The sequence below is a fragment of the Mycteria americana genome, chromosome 8 (assembly GCF_035582795.1).
Source record: "Mycteria americana isolate JAX WOST 10 ecotype Jacksonville Zoo and Gardens chromosome 8, USCA_MyAme_1.0, whole genome shotgun sequence".
NCBI classification, from domain to species: Eukaryota; Metazoa; Chordata; class Aves; order Ciconiiformes; family Ciconiidae; genus Mycteria; species Mycteria americana.
Genome location: NC_134372.1, coordinates 39208364 through 39225640, shown reverse-complemented (window position 1 = coordinate 39225640; position 17277 = coordinate 39208364). Strand labels below are relative to the sequence as shown.

General features: G+C 40.9%; 1 protein-coding gene and 1 long non-coding RNA gene across 2 annotated transcripts in view; one reads left to right on the top strand and one right to left on the bottom strand.

The window, feature by feature from the left end:
• Positions 1-13412, top strand: part of WTIP (WT1 interacting protein) — an 85531-nt gene extending 72119 nt beyond the window's left edge. Inside the window, exons 5-9 of the mRNA XM_075510792.1 lie at positions 3814-3876; positions 6335-6465; positions 7551-7602; positions 9449-9517; positions 12292-13412. Of these exons, the coding sequence (XP_075366907.1) occupies positions 3814-3876; positions 6335-6465; positions 7551-7602; positions 9449-9517; positions 12292-12444 (468 nt within the window). The 3' untranslated portion in view covers positions 12445-13412. The remainder of the gene's footprint in view (positions 1-3813; positions 3877-6334; positions 6466-7550; positions 7603-9448; positions 9518-12291) is intronic.
• LOC142413997 (uncharacterized) overlaps positions 1443-17277 on the bottom strand; it is a 55605-nt gene continuing 39770 nt past the window's right edge. Inside the window, exon 3 of the long non-coding RNA XR_012776955.1 lies at positions 1443-1588. This is a non-coding gene — a long non-coding RNA (uncharacterized LOC142413997). The remainder of the gene's footprint in view (positions 1589-17277) is intronic.

Below are 17277 nucleotides of genomic sequence, written 5' to 3'. Positions count from 1 at the left end.
ACATTAGACAGAAGAGTTATAAACCCCAAGATTATCACAGGAGGACACTAACAGGCCTAAATACTCAGGACAGAAGGGGACTTGTTTTCCTCTTACATTGAAACAAAGACTCTTGGGCAGAATCATTAGAGTTTTTTTTTTTCCCCGTTTGATAATCAAAGTATAGTAGACAGCAAACAAAAGAAAAGTTCAGCTAGCCAAGTCTCCTACTTTATTTTTTACTCTTCTATTCTAGCATAATTAACATATTTCTCAAGGTTTATTTAGTTTCCCAGAGTCTTATTTTATATAAGCATCATTGGGGAGATTGATTACAGAGTCTTGATTCATGTATATAAAGTTGAGATTTTATTATCCTAGGAGAAAAGTCAAGGACAAGGTAAATATGGGAGAAAACAGTTGGGACCAAACTAAGAAATTGGGAAAAATCATATACCAGCTTTTCAACATGCACTTGTTTTCTTTGCATCCTGGTAACTAGCATCTTATTTCTAAGTCACAGAAGTGAGAGTAGAGGGTAACACTTCATTTTCAGCTTTGAATTTCAGAGTTGTTATTTTTATAACAACTTCTTTCAATGTTTTTATATATGCTTAATGAGCATCCATAATGGATATTTGGGAAAGTTCAAAATTATGCTGCTTATTTGTCCTGGGTACAGACTGTCTGTAGACTTCTGAATGTTTCTGTCTAGTTTGAGAATGGTCTGTATTTACATCATCTTACTAGTCTGCCAACAAAATTTTTTTTTTTTTAAAAACTGGCACATAGGAAACCCTTATAGAGCAAGGCTAGAATTGAGCCCAGTACTGCTTACATCCCGAATGAAATTGTATGTATAAAATACCATTTGTACAGGAAGCATAGCTGTGATTTGGCTTCTCCACTATGGTCTTGCCTATCAGTCTGTATTACTTCACTGTTTCACCTCAATCTGTTTTTCACGTCTTCAGATTGTGAGGGAGGGCTGGTGTGTGCAATAGCTCTTTTTCCTCCCTCCAACGACGTTAGTAATAAAAGAACCTACAAGTCTGTAGAGCATAACCTCCTCTTCTCTTGCAGTTACCTAGTTCACAAGTGCTGGGGGACCAGTGCTGCTTCTACCCACTGTTGGGGAGGCTCTTGGGTGTGCTGAGAGGTAATAAAGAGGCCATTCTGCCTTGTCTGCAGTCTGGAGCAAGTCACAATTTCTGTCTCATTGCACACGCAAGATTTGTGAAGGTTAATAATAATAAAGTGCTTCAAAGACAGAGGTTGCCAATTTTAATTAGTATTTTAAGACTCCATTTGTAAGCGCTGCTTCTAAAATTGAAAACTTAGCACAACAGCCCTGTTTGAACTCTCCAAGTTAAGAACAAATGCTGCAAAGCAGAAGCTGACAGGTGAGCTACAAAAATGTAGAGAAAATAACTTACTGTTTACCTTTAAACAGCAGTGTCCACAGTAGTACCATCATGTAGAAAACAGTGCTGCTGGGATCCAAGGCTTGTTACTCTTTTCCAGTCCAAATAGATTTAAAGCACAAGCAGAGCTGAATCCAAAACCCTGATCTCACTGAATCAGGTCTCCAGTTTGTCTGGGATAGATACTGCGATCAGAAAAAGAGAAGAGTGTAGTGGTAAAGGCCCCGAGCCCATGAAATATTTTATCACTGCTGTTAGCCTTACTGCCATTTTGCAAAGTCTTCTTAATTGGGTAGTCCGGTTCTGGATGTGTTTGACAAATAACAATTCTCTTGTTAAAAACAAATAATGGTTTTAATTTAATAGAGTTAGTCATATAAAGAGTGATTTTTGTGTCAGCAAAACCTTTTTTTTTTTTTTCTGACAAACAGTGTAATTTATGACAATCTAGTTAGCAAGAAATGACGTTAATCTGACCACTATGCTATTCTCTTCCTGGGGAATAATGTTCCTCCTTAATCAATAGCTGGGTCAATGCTCCTTTGCATTCCTTATCAAATGACAGCCAGATGGTACTGGTAAATTCATTCCAGCAGGATTTTAGAATTAGCTGGGTTTGTACTATTGTTAATCCTCTGCTGTCTGTGCCACTAGGACCTGCCCACCTGTTTCCAGTAACCCTCGAGTTCAAAACCTTAGGAAATAGTCTAGCCAGATGGTTACTCAGATACAGTGCAGCCAAGAAGCATCCTGAGCAGTGAGGCCTTTTTTCTGCATCAGTAACAAGAAGCAAAAAGCAAAAAAAAAAAAAAGTATCTTGCAAAAATAGCCAGCTAGGACTGCCCGCCTCTGTATTTGTTGATCTCTTTTGATGAAATTTCCAAATTTCTTAAGATTGCATGAGCGGTGTTCCTTTGTGTGTAGTAAATTTTGGAGCTGTGACAGCTGCCATACCATCATTTACTGACTTTCTGGGCCCATCAAAGTGTCTGCGAGACCTTTTCCTTCATAATCACTTTGTTGCATAGCAATGATAATTTTGTCTCTAACCTGTTGGTCTGAAATAACATGTAATACCCTCACACCAATAAAAAGGAAAACATATGGCAGCTCTAGGCTGAGAACCACTGGCTTTTGAAGTGAGGGGACAGTTAATCCCCACTAAATCAAGGGGGGAATGGAGCAAGCCGTAAGCTCTGTTGGGCTGAGGCTCTGAGGATGCATTAGATGCCTGAGCCAATTAACCTGTGCTCTGGGAGGAGTCCAGTTTACACTCATCCTCCCCATTCCCTGTCTTTTATCTTGTGCAACTAAAGTACATTTCAGGTGAGCTTTGCTACAACTTTAATTGCTGAAATAAGCATCGCTGTGCAATACCATACGAATAACTGGGCACCCCTTCCATCTGGCAGGAAAGAGTGCACATGCAGCACTTCACTTATATGGGACTGCAGTGGGTGAAGGTAGAGTTCAGCCACTGCAAATACCAGTTTCAAAATTACATGGCTAGAGTTCTTCAGGCAAATGCCTCTTGCCTGTAGGGTAGTTGTTTGGTAGGTCAGTCATCTGGCCTGACAACCTTGGTATTTTTTGTATACCTCTAAACACAGGGCTAAAGACAGACTTTGGCATCTGAAATAGGATCTGCTTTGGAGACGCAAGTACAAAGTTAAGGTCAAAAACACTCACGCAGGGAACGCAGAGCTTTGGTCCCAAGTGAGCAAAGTGTCTCCCTGCTGCCGTGCCCCCGGCACTGAGCCCGCGAGGGCTCTGCCGCCAGGCCTGCCCAGCCTTCCCGTTTCCCGCTGCAGGCTGGAGCATGGGCTGGCAGGATTTGTATCATCTTTCTGAGGTCCCTTACTGGTGTCCACATTGTGCAGGGAGCCCATGCTCTTACAACTGGACTTTTAGATTCTTCCCTGGATATAAAGCTTGATATCCACGAGACAGCTAAATCCTACTTGGGCCTGTCTTCATTTTTCTAGCCTGCATATAGCACTGAGTGAAATGTAGGTCTAAAATCTAAGGTCAGTGAGCATCTGGTCACTAATTTGAGCAGGAGTCAGGAGGTAAGTCCTATGTTATTTACTTTGCTAACAACAACAACCAAAAGAGTGAATTCCAGCATACCAAATGCAAACTGGCCAAATAGGCTTCAAAAATAAAAATAATACTGTTACATTGGAAATCTCAATGGAAATCTTGCAGTGCATCAGAAGGCCAAGCTGGTATCTGAGCGTGCTGCAGGAGCAAAGCGAAGGCCTTCTGAGTCACTGTCTCCCAAACCTATTGTATAGTTTGCTATCATGTACAGCACAGGCTGGAAAATAGCACAGTGTTCACTTCAAAGGTATTTCTGCAGCTAGAGGAGCAGCTACTAATAATCCTTTCTTTTCTATCATTTGAACAGTATTCAGGTTTTCAGCAAACAGCAGACAAGTGCTTTGTTTGTGGACACCTCATAATGGAAATGGTAAGAGACCTAAATTCCTAACGGCGGGGTAGCTTGCTTTTCATGTACTTTGGGTAGTGCACTGTGACACATTGTGCTTTTTCCCTAGTCAGACTATCATTGTGTTTTTGCTGCTGTCAAGGTAATTTTTGAAACTGAGGCAGTAAATAAACAAAAATACCTTCATGCTCTATTAAGTACAGTAAGTGGGGCTTCTTTTCTACCTGAGAGCATGAGAGGCTGTTGTTCTGCCACATGCCAGTTTAAATAAATAAATAAATAAATATAAATAGAATTTTAATACTAAAGGGGGGAAATACAGCACAGTTTTGTATGAGACCATGGTAAAGGAAAACAGAGGCTGTGCTCTGTAAGACAGTAGAATAGCAAGAGCTTTGTCAAGTGGATGGACAGAGATGGGCTAGCGAGGAGAGGGACATTATCAATAGTCCTGAGGTCGCCTGCTCTGTGACTTGCTTTATTTATCTTCTGCCACTTGCTCCATGTCAGTTAAAATGCATTATTGCCAGTGGGATTTGTAGGGAGCCAGTGGTCAGAGTTACTTTTATAATACAAAAAAAAATCAAAGGGCTATGGGTTGGGCCAGATGCTGCTGGCATCATTTCAGTGGGTGAAAGTAGGAAGAATTTAGTCTGTTCTTCCTAAGCAGAAATTCCCAAACGAAATGAAGTAGCTTGCACATTGAAGAAGTGCAGATCATGTAGTATATTTATTTTCCTCTTGCTTTAAAATGTATATGAACCTCAATATGCCTAATAGAAGTAGCTATTGCGTTGCAGAGACGGAGGTTCAGTAGGAGCTGGAACGGAGACTTCACTAATGAGGATTCTGGCTCATATCCTGGCACCACTGGTTGGACAAGGATATTGTTCGTTTTAGCCCAAGAGCAAATTTCTAGAGTTGTGTCATGCTGGGACGGGGAGGGGTATCCTGACTTGCGTGCTTTGAGCTGGCCCTTAATTGCAGAATCCCAGGCAAGAGTCCATAATATCTCATTGGTGGAGCTCAGTAGCTGGAAGCTTGGCAGGTGCTTGTCTGCCTTTCTCCCATCATCAAACGTGCTCTCACAAAGGAAACAGCTCTGGGAGCTCCAGGAATTAAGCAGTCTTATTTGGCTAATTCCTTCGTGTTCCTCCCTGGGAGCGCACATACAACAAACGTGCCTGCACAGTAGTGGTGCCCGCGTACAGCCAAGGAGTGGAGAGCTGCAGCCCCGCAGGCCTGGGCGCAGCTGAAGCTGTTCAAGGCTGCAAGCGCAGTTGCTCTGTGCAAAGGGGTGGCTGCACAGCCACGCCAGGCTAACAGATTGTGTTACGGAGCTGCCTAGATAGCAACACACGCGCAGAGACGAGTTGTTTCTGGCTAGGAACAGACTTGCAAACCAAATGGAGTCTGGTGCCACTCACTGAATGGAGAGCTATAGGGCTTCATTAGAGGGGGAAAAAAGGTTCAAATAAATTGATTTTGTTCATTTTTCTGATGGGCCGCTTCTTATTTCCTGTTGATTTGATCTTTATTCATAGAATCACCTACAGGGCCATGAGAGCTTGGCCTGTGGAGATTTTTCATCTCCAGCTTTATTAGCACCTCCAAGCTGAGCACTGCAGCTAGCTGATACTTTTTGAAATTACCTTCCAAAGGTATTTCTTACACCTGAAATGTATGCAACTGGTGCTAAAACCTGTTGAGAGCTGCCTGAAGATGATACTGTGTCTCACTCTTCCCAGAGGCTTGTTCATGGGCTTCATGCCTCCTCCTTGATGTCCCAGTGCCACACTGAGCGTTACATACAAGGATGCCAGGAGGGAGGGGATCTATTCTGTAGTAGTGTGGCTGAGACTGCATTAGGCCTTTCCCTGAAACCTTTAAAATGCAGTAGACAAGGTCATCATAGGAAAAGCCTGGACAGATGGATGGATCTGTATCCAAACTCATGGATACAGATGGAATTTTAACAGAAACCGACAGGCTTCTATGGGTGATAACCAGTCAGTAACCGTGGTGGATTAGGATCCTTAATCAATAAAGGGACACCTATTTTTTTTCTTGTTATTTTACTTTTTGAGTAATAACTGGTTTGGATTCTGTCTGTCACAGCCTGTTAAGTTTTGTAAATTAACTCTGTATCCCAGTAACTTGTATTTGGCTGCAACAGATTTTCCAAGAAGTGGTCTCTGAAGCCGTTTTCAATTTCTGTTGGCAATGTTGGCCCTGCAGAGCTAAGACTGATGGGCGTTAGCCTGATTTTCACAGTTCTTTTTATTGGGAGCCTACTGAAACCCACTGAAATAAGCAAGTTGATTGTTTTAAAAGGCCCCTTGCTGACAGATCTGCAGAGTGGTAATTTCATCCTGAAGTGCTTTTCTCACTGTCATTATTAAGAATCAGACACAGCAGTATATGGGGGGGGAATCTCATGTAATCACACATCCACTTATCTTGCTGTTTGCCTCTTAAGATCTTACAGGCCCTTGGGAAGTCATACCATCCTGGCTGCTTCCGCTGCGTGGTGTGTAACGAGTGTTTGGATGGAGTCCCCTTCACTGTAGATGTGGAGAACAATATTTACTGTGTCAAAGACTACCATACGTAAGTACGCAACTCCATTGCATGCTTGGAAAAATTATAGTAGTTAAATTATTGGTATAGTTATAAGCCTTGTAGTAGATAAAAAGGGTCATTCCTATTTGTTCAGATGTCCCTCAAGTGCTGCTCTCACATGTTGCATTTGTAAAGTATTTTAAAGTTATATTAAAGGTCACTTCATGGGCCCAGTGTGGCCAGGTGAGGTTGAAAATCACCATCGGAGGATGTACTTCTCTTGTGGCTGTTTCGTTACTTCTTTCAGAACTTTCAATACTAATTAGATCAGGCTAATTCTGCAAGTGATGGTAGGTTCCGCTGGCTGTTTCTGAGTCGAGGCTCTGGTAGTGCATGGCACTGGCGACTGTAAGTTAGGTTAACCTAGACTGGACAGTAGACATGTAATTAGCAGCTAGTGTTAGAATGACTTTAGCCTCACCTGACAAAAAGTTTTGTGGTTTCAGTGGTTGCCTTTGGACTCCTTTCTGCTCCTGCTTGAAGGCAACAGGAATGCTCTTAGCTCCAGTCGACCAGTAGCTCAGCTTATGCAGCAAGAGTAAATCACTCTGTGCTCAACCTTATTGGTACCAAGTTGACCGTGTTACAAGGATAGAGTGAATGTTGTCCCAGTGATTGTTGTAAAATGCAGCTACGGATAATAAGACCAGTTGATGCATTTGGTTTAAGTAGATCCTAGCCATGATCAGCCCCTCTCCTATTTAGCACAGTTATGTCTTCTGACATCAGATGGTGCCAGTCCCCAAGTCAGGAGCTGCTTTGCAGTCAAAGCAGTGAGTCTCTGGAAGAATTTGAATGGTGTTATGAGTAAAGGAAGGTAAGAGGAAGGGCAGATGTGGGAAGAGGGCTGGATTCACTATGCCTAGAGGTCAGGAAGACCTGAGCAATAAAGCTGGGGTAGATCAGCCTCTTCCAAATTTCCTTTTCCCTAAGTATGATCAAACATTTAAGGTGTTTCAAATCCTGTGTATCTAGATTTTGCTAAAAACAAGGCATGGTTAGAATAGCTCTCTTGGTTCTACTTTTTGAAGAAGCTTTAAATGTGATTTGAACACTTTCTTCTTGCACCCTAGGGTTTTTGCACCAAAATGCGCTTCCTGTAACCAGCCGATCCTACCAGCACAGGTACATGTTAACATGCACTGACTCTTTAGAGAAAACAACTGTTGGCATATGAACACTTTGTAAAAACACAGTAGGTGTTTTTCCTCCCTCTTCCAGAACCTATACTATGTCAGATACTAAATTAAATACAGTTCAGCAGTAATGTCACTCCCAAACATTCCCAGAGGTTGTAATAGTCATACTACTTATGCAGCATAGTACTTTGTATCTTTAGGGTGCTTTCCAGGTCTTAATTATGCTGTTATAAATCTCATTTAATTGAAAGCCCTGACTGGGGCTCCAAGAACAACCCAAGAAGTAAAGCCCTGTTTATTTTTAGAATCTCCTATTAGCTCAAGTAGCAATTTTCCTTGTCTGCTATGTTTGCATTTCTGATGTGGATCTGTTAAGATGCCCAAACTTGAAAAGACATCTGAGGGTTACCCTGACCCTGTGAAAAGGCCACACAGTCTGTTGGCCTGGGGTGGCAATGTAATGCAAGTGCTTAAAGGGGTGGAAAAAGGCAGCAGAAAAGTTGGCTAAAAGGGAAGCCAGGTGAATGACCTGCTTGCAACCTGAGCCTATCCTGACAGTGTAGCTACCACGATAAGACTTGTGCATTAAGACATCCCTTTTCTGCCTGCCTGCAGTGGTGTTCCCACTCTGGTGGGCACCGGAGCCTCTGAGTTCCCATTGCTGTGGTCACTGACCAGCTCATTTGTAAGCAAGGGCCTCAGAGCCTCCCTCCTTTTCCTCCTTGTGTTTATAGAGCCAGAGCTTGCATCCTATAAGCTGCTGTGCCCTAGTAAAGCCTGTGGCTAGAGCCTCTCAGCATGCCCACCTCCATCACTCTGCATGTTACTCTCTATTTATCATTATTATTTCTGTTAAATGGACAGGTCTCACATAATTAGAAACCTTATAAAAGCTGAGCCAGAACTGCTTGTCCTCATGATGGGATGTGAGGAGAAAACCCCTATATAAATTTAACTGGATTTGTGTCTTACAAAATGACTTTTTAAAAAAAAAAAAAGCAGTCCTGCTGACTCATCTAATGGCTTGCAGGATGCACTCCACGTTCTTTCCCATGGAGGTTTCTTAGGTTAGTTCAGGTCTAGCAGTGCAGGTACTAGCTTGCCCACAGCTTCTCTCAGACATAGTCTACGTCATATCTGATGCTCTAACCACACCTGGAACTGGAAACAATGCAAGGCAACAAATTTAATGAGCTCTGTCTTCAGAGGCTTCAGAGTGGATCAGGGAAAGAGTCTGTGAGGTTACAAGAAGGGTATGGGCTGCTCTGCAGGGCCTGGGGCTCAGCCAGGAATTACACAACTCCATTGCATCCACCCTCACACTGAGGTTTTTGCCTGTGCACATAATTACCTACTGGACTGGTATGTAAATCCCTATGGGGTACATACAGCGACATGTGCAAAATAGCTGTGCAGCAGATGGTTTGAGGGGAATACAAGTCCTGGAAAACTCAGGGCAGGCTGTCTACAAGGAGAAGTTACCCAATCAGCAGGTCATAGTTTTTGGCTGGTAATTCGTTCAGATCCTGGGTGCCCTTGGAAAATTACTTGATTTCAAGACTAATTTGTCCCTTGAGGATGAAGTTTTGGCTACACTCTCCAAATGACCTCTACAGCTTAGATATGTCAGACACCCACGCTGCTGCTAAACAGCAAAAACAGCGGTGCACCAGGGGACAAGACCCTCAGCGGTCACAGAGCCTCTGCTCTGTGGAGGAAGAGGGAATCCCCCAGGGAAACAGCTCTCCAAAGCAGTAGGTTGGGCACTGAAAGAAGATTGAGAAAACACCGCCTACAAGCCCACTCTTACCTTCTCTCTGCTTCCCCAACAGGGCTCCGAGGAGACCATTCGGGTGGTGTCAATGGATAAAGACTACCATGTGGAGTGCTATCACTGCGAGGTAAGCATCAGGCGCCTCTGCCGGCCTGCCCCACGGCAAGGCTTTGCAAACAACTAGCAGCCTCTTGGTAGGTGCCTGACTCGCACCCCAGGGTGCACTTGCTGGCCCTTGGACGCCTGGGCAGGTTGGGCCCTGCCTCACCTGGCTCCTGGAGGGGAGGCAAAGCGATGAGCGCTAGCTGGGCTGCAAGTGGTGCTGTCATCTCTAGTGCCAAAGTAGTGTCTTTTTTGTCCCATTATATTAACTTCAAAAGCTGGGTTTGGTTGTTTGGGTTGAATTTTCTCAATACTTCCAGATGGGGAGAGAACAAAGTGTAGGTGCCTGTTCTCTTTTTCCTGATCTCTTGATACAGCTTGTGTGGCTCTGATCTGAGGAGACTTGAATTCACCTTGCCTGTGCAGGGAAGGACCCTCGCTCCTGCACGGGAAGGCTTTTCTAGGGGATCAGTGGTTTTTCCATGCTGAATGAGTATTGATTCTTCACTAGAAAAGAGACAGGGATACCACTGACTTTCTGTCACTTTTTTGGGCGTAGTTTCTTTTTGTGCAGAACTTTTAAATGTTTATTGGGGCGGATCAAGTTGTGGGATTAGTGCTCTTGCTTTGGAGAGGAGAGATGAGTTCAGTCCTAGCTCTGCATCCGGGAGCATAAGGAGGGAAACAAACTCTTTAATTTGGGATCAACCCAAAAAGTCCCTTTTGCTGATATAATATGCAAATATCCACACAGATCCTAACTGTGCTACCTAACTGTCTTGGCACCAGAGGCAAAAATGCAGCAATACTATCTTCTATGTGCTTTTGCACAAAAAGGTTTTACAAAGAGAATTCTGACTGAGGGAGAAAACAACAAAATTCAGGGCATCTTGAAACGTATGTGAACCTAAATGTAAGGAAGACCCCCTCCACTCAGATATCTCCTTCCATCAGAGATACCTGATACACCATCCTTTTCTGTTAATTTTTAAAGATAAATTGGCACAGGAAATCACAGCATTTTGGAGAGCTGTACTTCCCTCCTCCTTCTTCCCCCATCTATTGCTTTGTGCAGGCTTCACCTAAGATGACAGCTCCCTCCCCTGCTCTCTCAGGCTATTGACTTTATATTAGAATGTCCCAATGGGGGTTTATTTTCAGTTCTGTTTCATTATTCATTTCCCCATTCTCGTTCCAGTTTGAGGCAAATCAAGCTGCCTCCACATCTGCCCAGAATGGCAGAGTGCATTTGTGTACAGAAATCAGGGGGTTAGCCATGTGTTAACAAGGGTAGGTTACTGCCTAATGGTCTCAAATCAGGCTCTCAAACTGTACACCCTGGGTCACTGCTGTCTCCAAATACTGCTAGAAAAGTTAGTGCCAGTATTTTGAGGTATTCACATAGAGACTTTTGCAAAGGCTATGATGACTTACACAGCCACTTCTGAAATGCTGTTAGTGCCATCATCACCTGGTGGCCATGCAAAGTCAGTAGTCTGTTTGGAAACTTTGCTGCTTCTCTGTATCATCTCTTTCTTGTGCAACCACTTAACTTCTGCTCAAGTTCAAGCCGGTTTACAGATCAATAGACCCCATTCTAAAACTGAAATCCACTGAGAAGGTAGGCTTTTTCATTGCAGAAGAGGAAAACAATTTTGGAGAGGGAAAAAGGTATGAACACTTGGCACATCTACAGGGTATCTGAAATTGTTAAATTCTAATGAGGAATTTTAACTCTTACATGAAGGACTATGAAGTTATTATATAACATACAGTAACACACAGAAAAGTACCTTGGCAGCAACTTTAATCAAAGTCTCCCTAACCTAACACTCCAGTTTTAAAGCTTACTTTAAAACCCATTTTTCATTCTTATTTCAGCATTGTAACTTGAGCTATGAAAGCTGAAAAAACCATACTTTGTGTCCAATTAAAAACTTTGCATCAGTTTTCAATACTAAAATGACCTATATGGCCACCTTGTTCAATTTTTTTTTTTTTTTCCTTTCTGTTAAGGGTGGAGATACATACTCAGAATCTCTGGTCTGTCAGGTCTGGTCACAGGAACAATTTTTAAGTATTTAACATACCTGAAACATCAAATCCAAGACAAAACTGCCATGACTTTAAAATGTTCTCAAAATTATAATGATGACAACAGAGAACCAGGATTGTTTCTATTGCAGCGTACATAATAGTCTGCCAGCTCATCGTTTGTTATTTTTCTTTTTATCTCTGTTCCTCCACTATTGTTCACCCATGTTGTCCCTGTCCCAGAGGTACTAACATATTTCCACTAAAGATGAACCATTGGCCTTGAAGTCTTTAATTTTTTTAAATTCCAAATTGAAGAAAGTACAGCCCTGCTTCAGAAGTAAAACATGTGTCATCTCCCCCTCCTCCCATTCTCTACTTACGCTCCCCCATTTCTTGCTCACTGCCTTGTTGCAGAATTAGCTCCTTCTCTGTTCCAAGTTCTTCCAGGTCGTATGTGTAAGAGTCCGTCCTTGGCCTGTTTTTGTCTGATTTGCATCAACACTTATTAGATGAAGAAGAGACCAGGATGGGAAACAATGGGGGGAAAAGATGCTGGGTACTATTATAGACTGTCCTGTTTGACTTCAGTGATGTCATTTTGCTTAATATGAGATAGTCAGGGTCCACCTACCAAAAACTCTTTGAGGTTCCTGGCTTTGGAGGCATGGGAGGGAGCTCTTAAGGTTATGCAGGATGGATCAACATTGTTGTGAGATGACCTACCGGAATCACTCACTAATCTGGGATGTATGTTTCTTCTAGGATTGTGGCTTGCAGCTCAATGATGAGGAAGGCCATCGTTGTTACCCATTAGAGGGCCACTTGCTCTGCCACGGTTGTCATATCAGGCGCCTTAATATTAAACTGCCGTCACATCCACCTCCAAGCTATCCAATGCATGTTACAGAACTCTGAAAGACATTTCCGTTTCCAATAAGCCATTTGAAAGAGGAGACAAAAATCTAAAAAATGACTTTCCTGTTCCTTTAAAGATGAGATTCCAGTAATAACCATCTAAACCAGCTATTTATTTTTTAAATCAGAGGTGAGGGGTCCTTTTCTGATCTTGTACATATGCATTCTTTTATCTAGACATTTTCACTGAGACACTGTCTACTTGAACAAATAATTCACCACTAAACTGTAAATGGCAGCATTTCTAAAAACAATGGTACAAAGGGCTGCTCTGCACTCCCTACTCACTTTCCTTCAGTGGAGATTTTGCCCAAGTAAGGAGTGTAGAATTACTTTCCAAAAGTTAGCACCTTATCATATTGCAGCAAGCATGATAAGATAAATGCTAGCATTTTAGCTAGTTTTGTTGAATTCTGGTCTTAGAGAATACAGTCTGACATTTTTTTAAAACTTAGACTCCCAGAAGTAGTGAATAGGAAGCAAACAAGTGTTTTTAGCAATGCCAGCTTTCAGTATGGATTAAATAATGGCACTCTGTGAAGAAGCGTCAGGCCAGCTTTCCATCTGACAAGGTTCCACAGTCATCCAAAGACTATTTAGCTTGTTAAAGAAATATGGCAAGCATCTCATATAAAAACCACATTGCAGAGGAATATATCCAAAAGATTGGCACATGCAGGGTCATAACAGTTGAAGAAAGTTACAGACCTCTGTGATTGCTTGCCATGTACAAATGTAGCCATGGTTTCAAAATGCATTCATATCAACTTGATGATTTGGCACTTACTAAAGAATTCATCTTTTAAACCTGTTTTTTGTTTAATAGGGTTAGCAGCCCCTTTCTATGCAAAGGTACACTTGTCTTTATACTACTTGTTTTATACAAGACTTCATTTGTTACCAACTGCTTTATGATTGTATGTTGAGACGTTATTAAAAAAAAGAGCGGGACGGTGGTTTTTGTATTATCTTTTCAGCTTTGTGTTCTTTTCGAGATGTACTTTTTAACTGATTACAGTGATTGTCTTCATTGGGAAACAAAGCACAGTTTAGCAGAAATAATAATTTAGAGAGTCAGACCATTGAAACATTGGTATTTTATAACAAGTATTAGATGTACATAGAATGTACACACTTTCATATTTTGCATAAGCTTTTACAGTAACCTCAGAGCTCTGGGGAAATATATGTCTTCCATATAGGAAGTTAGATGAATCTTTTTTTATGGTTTGTTTTCTACCATGTGTTGATGATTTACATGCAAATCACACATCTGTATGTTTAAAAAATTCCTTGCATTCTCATGAGAATTGATCCAGCCTTCCTGAATCTATATTTTAAATAAATCCATCATTGCTGTCTTTAACTGTATCCAAACTTACAATAAAATAAAATTCTGCTCCAGAGGAAGTGGAGATACCAGACCAGATTCTCCGCATGTGTAAATTGGGATGTTTCCATGCCAGTTCTCAACATGTCGAGAATCTGACCGATCCATTCGGAAATGATCCCATGTTAAATTCAGCATGCAGACTGATGAAATGACTTGACTTATTTGGCAACACCATTGCAGTTTAGTTTCTTATGCTCCATTGATTTTTTGAAAGCCATTTGTGGTGCTCTTGAAGAGTACAAAGAACATCCAATGGACACTAATTCCTAAGTGGAATAATTAACTCCCTTAACAGAACTTTTTGATAGTCTGGAATTTCCTTATGGGGGAAGAAGGGGGGGCAGGAAAAATTCCTGTGAGCTATTTTTTTTTCTGTTAGTAAGGAACAAAGGGTATGTTTCCTGAACTTTTGCCAAACTTCCATTGGCCTAGATTAACCTGTCCTACTGACTGCTCCTTGGCAAGTCACATGCTCCTTTAAAAAGTCATTTTCTAATTAATCTCTATCAGTTTATAATTAACATATTTACTGCGATAGCCATGTTTTGAAGGAATTTACAGTGCAATTAGTGCCCCATTTCTACAGTGTGACCTAAGAGGCCTGGCCTGCAAAAGAGAAGACATTGGGTGCATGCACACTTTTTCTGCAGTTGCAAACACTACCTCTGTGTCTGTAGTCACCAGCCCAGCCTCAGAAGGAAGTGGAAGTAATGTGCCTCTCACCAGAAAAAAGGGAAAAAAATTTGCCTTAAATTGGATTGTATGACTAGGTCACTTCCTTAAGGTTATTACAAACATGGAAGATATCAGAGCTTCAGGATAAACTTTTAGCATCAGCTACCATGTAATACTTCTTCCATTTAAGGAAACTGCTTTGGACCACATTTAGCTTTGAGGCATTTTTACGTGCTTGTCTTTACAATATATATATTAAGGAACCAAAATTTAGAAAGCAATCATTAAAATACACAGAGAAGGTTTAGGTCTGTTCCTGTGAGCAAGTCATCCCATACCAGTACTCACTGTACTGGAAAACCGCTTTGCTCTACCAGTATAGAAGCAAAACCTTCAAAATGACAGTGGCCAGAGATGGAGGTGACTTACTCTGGTGCTCAGCCCAGTCTTCTGCCAGTACCTTCCTTAGCACTTTGCCTCCTTCAGCAGCAAGCTTAAGCCTCCACTCCAACATAGTTTCCAAGGGACAGCACGCTAACATGTACATACTCTACCTTTTCTTCTTTTTTTGAAAACAAGCATACTGTAGAACAGAGTACTTATTTAACTCCATTTCACATGTTAATTTGTCAGTCTCTTGTAGTTCTACTCAGTTCCAATGTGCTAAGTATCAACATGGTAAAAATATCAAAAGGTAATAGTTCTATATAGAGTAAGTGATTTGTTTAAAACCAGAAAGTAGCAGTTGTTGTTCCAGTGTTTTCTAGACAGGTGCATTCCATTACTATAGAATGAAATACAGCTTTGCTTTTCCAGCATTTAGCATAAAAACTGGACACCTTGAGTAAAATTTGCCAGGGATTTTTGGGGGTTTGTTTTGGGTTTTTTTTTTTAATTTTTTTTTTCTTCTTCTTCAATCAAAAAATAAAAGCAAATCTAAAATAATGATGTGCTGTACTCTTTAGTGCTAGTGACGGTTTCTGCACATTCTACCTCCTGTCTGGGGAATTACGTAAATGAGAAAGCTTCCTTTAATTATTTTCTTAAGGAGTATTCTTATGTTAAATTAGTTCAACACAAATGTAAACTTTCTAGAGTTCATTTTACGATGTGCTTGTTCTTCAGATGCCTTTGCTGTACTTTCAGAACATTTCCATAAAGTTAAAACAGTAACAACTTGCTCTCATTTGCATCAGGACTACACCTTTCCATTTTGGTAAGGAATCTTACAAAGGTCCCTACAGCACAAAGCTGTTGTAGGCGATTCAGAGTCCCTCATGCGCTGGAGGACGCGTTCCAAAGGACCAAAATGATAATTTGAAAACAAAACAAAAGAATGCATTCAGATAATTGAGCTTTCAAAGAGGGTTTGTTTGGGTTTCTTTCCTTTTCCTTTCACTTGTGTGCACGTGTGTGTATATATTTTGTAAGGTGGAGCTTCAAAAGGAAAACATGGTTAGAGGAGCTCTTTAAGACCAGAAATTCCAGAGTAGTTAAGTAAACCAAAGCTCTAAAGGAGACAAAAGCTGCTTTCTTGTGTTTCAAGAAAAGTTTAAAAGTTTGTGATTCATCCTGTAACTAATGCCGTAACTAGAGTATATAATTTGACTTAAATTAAGTTTTCATTTGAGAAATATTTTCATTTTCTTTAAAAGAATATAGTTTTCTTCCAAGAACTTGGACCAACGTTGATTTTTATTTTGTAGGAAATATATAAATTCCCAGTTTGTATATCATGTAACTAGTTTACATGCTGAAAATATACATTAGTTTAACTATTTTTGTATATATATCCTTGTAAAACCTCTCAATGTGCTTCTGTCTTTTAGTCTTTAGAATTACTTGTGGTTTTGTGTTTCAGTGTTTGATTCCCTTGATTGTTAAGAAAAAAATTGGGAAATGTAGATTTATTTATCTAAAGAAGAAGCTACTTGCTATCATCTTAAGTTATTTAATATTAAAGTCAGAAGTTTCATTTAACCTTAGATGCTATAATCTGCTTTTTTCAATAAAGACATTTTGTAGTTATCTTTGATTTTGTAGTGTGTTGCATACAAGTATTTTATTTTTTTTAATCTAGGTGGGCACTAAAACAATTTTCAGGAGACCCTTGTATTGCCTACAGAAATGCCTAACTGATATTAATTGATTGCAGCTGCATTCATGAAAGATTTTGGTCCTCCAGTGCAAGTGTTACTAATTAAGGTCTAAAATATGCCCACAGCTAACAGTTTGCAGCTGTGCTTGGAAAAGAATTTAGCCACTCTGGCAATTTTTAATTAAGCTTCAACCAGTCTGGCTAGTTCACATGTAGGACAGTCAGTATTGAGGAACACTTCCTTTTCAAGACTTTTTTTTTTTTTTTTTTTTTGTGTTCCAGAAGAGAAGTACTTGCCTGGGCTATGAACTTGCATAGCTTTAAGCACTCAGACCTTGGGTTTGGGGAATTTTCTGAATTTTCTTGCTAAGTCACAGTAATTCAGAAACCATGGCCAGAGTGCCAATAGGATAGAAAAGATGCTTTTTTATATATTTTACCTTTCTGAAGCTCTTTGCTACTTCCTTGTCTCCAGCTTCATGGCACAGGTGGGAGCTTGGTCACATTTACCTTCCGCACACAGTGGTCCTGCAAGAGCAGCTATGTCTGTCAGGCAAAAGATTCACCAGTGCTGGTGTCTTGTCTCCAACTACGGCCAAAAGTGGATGCCTGGGGAAAGTGTACAAGAACCAGTTTCTTCCTAGTTTCCTCATATTCAGTGAGTTTC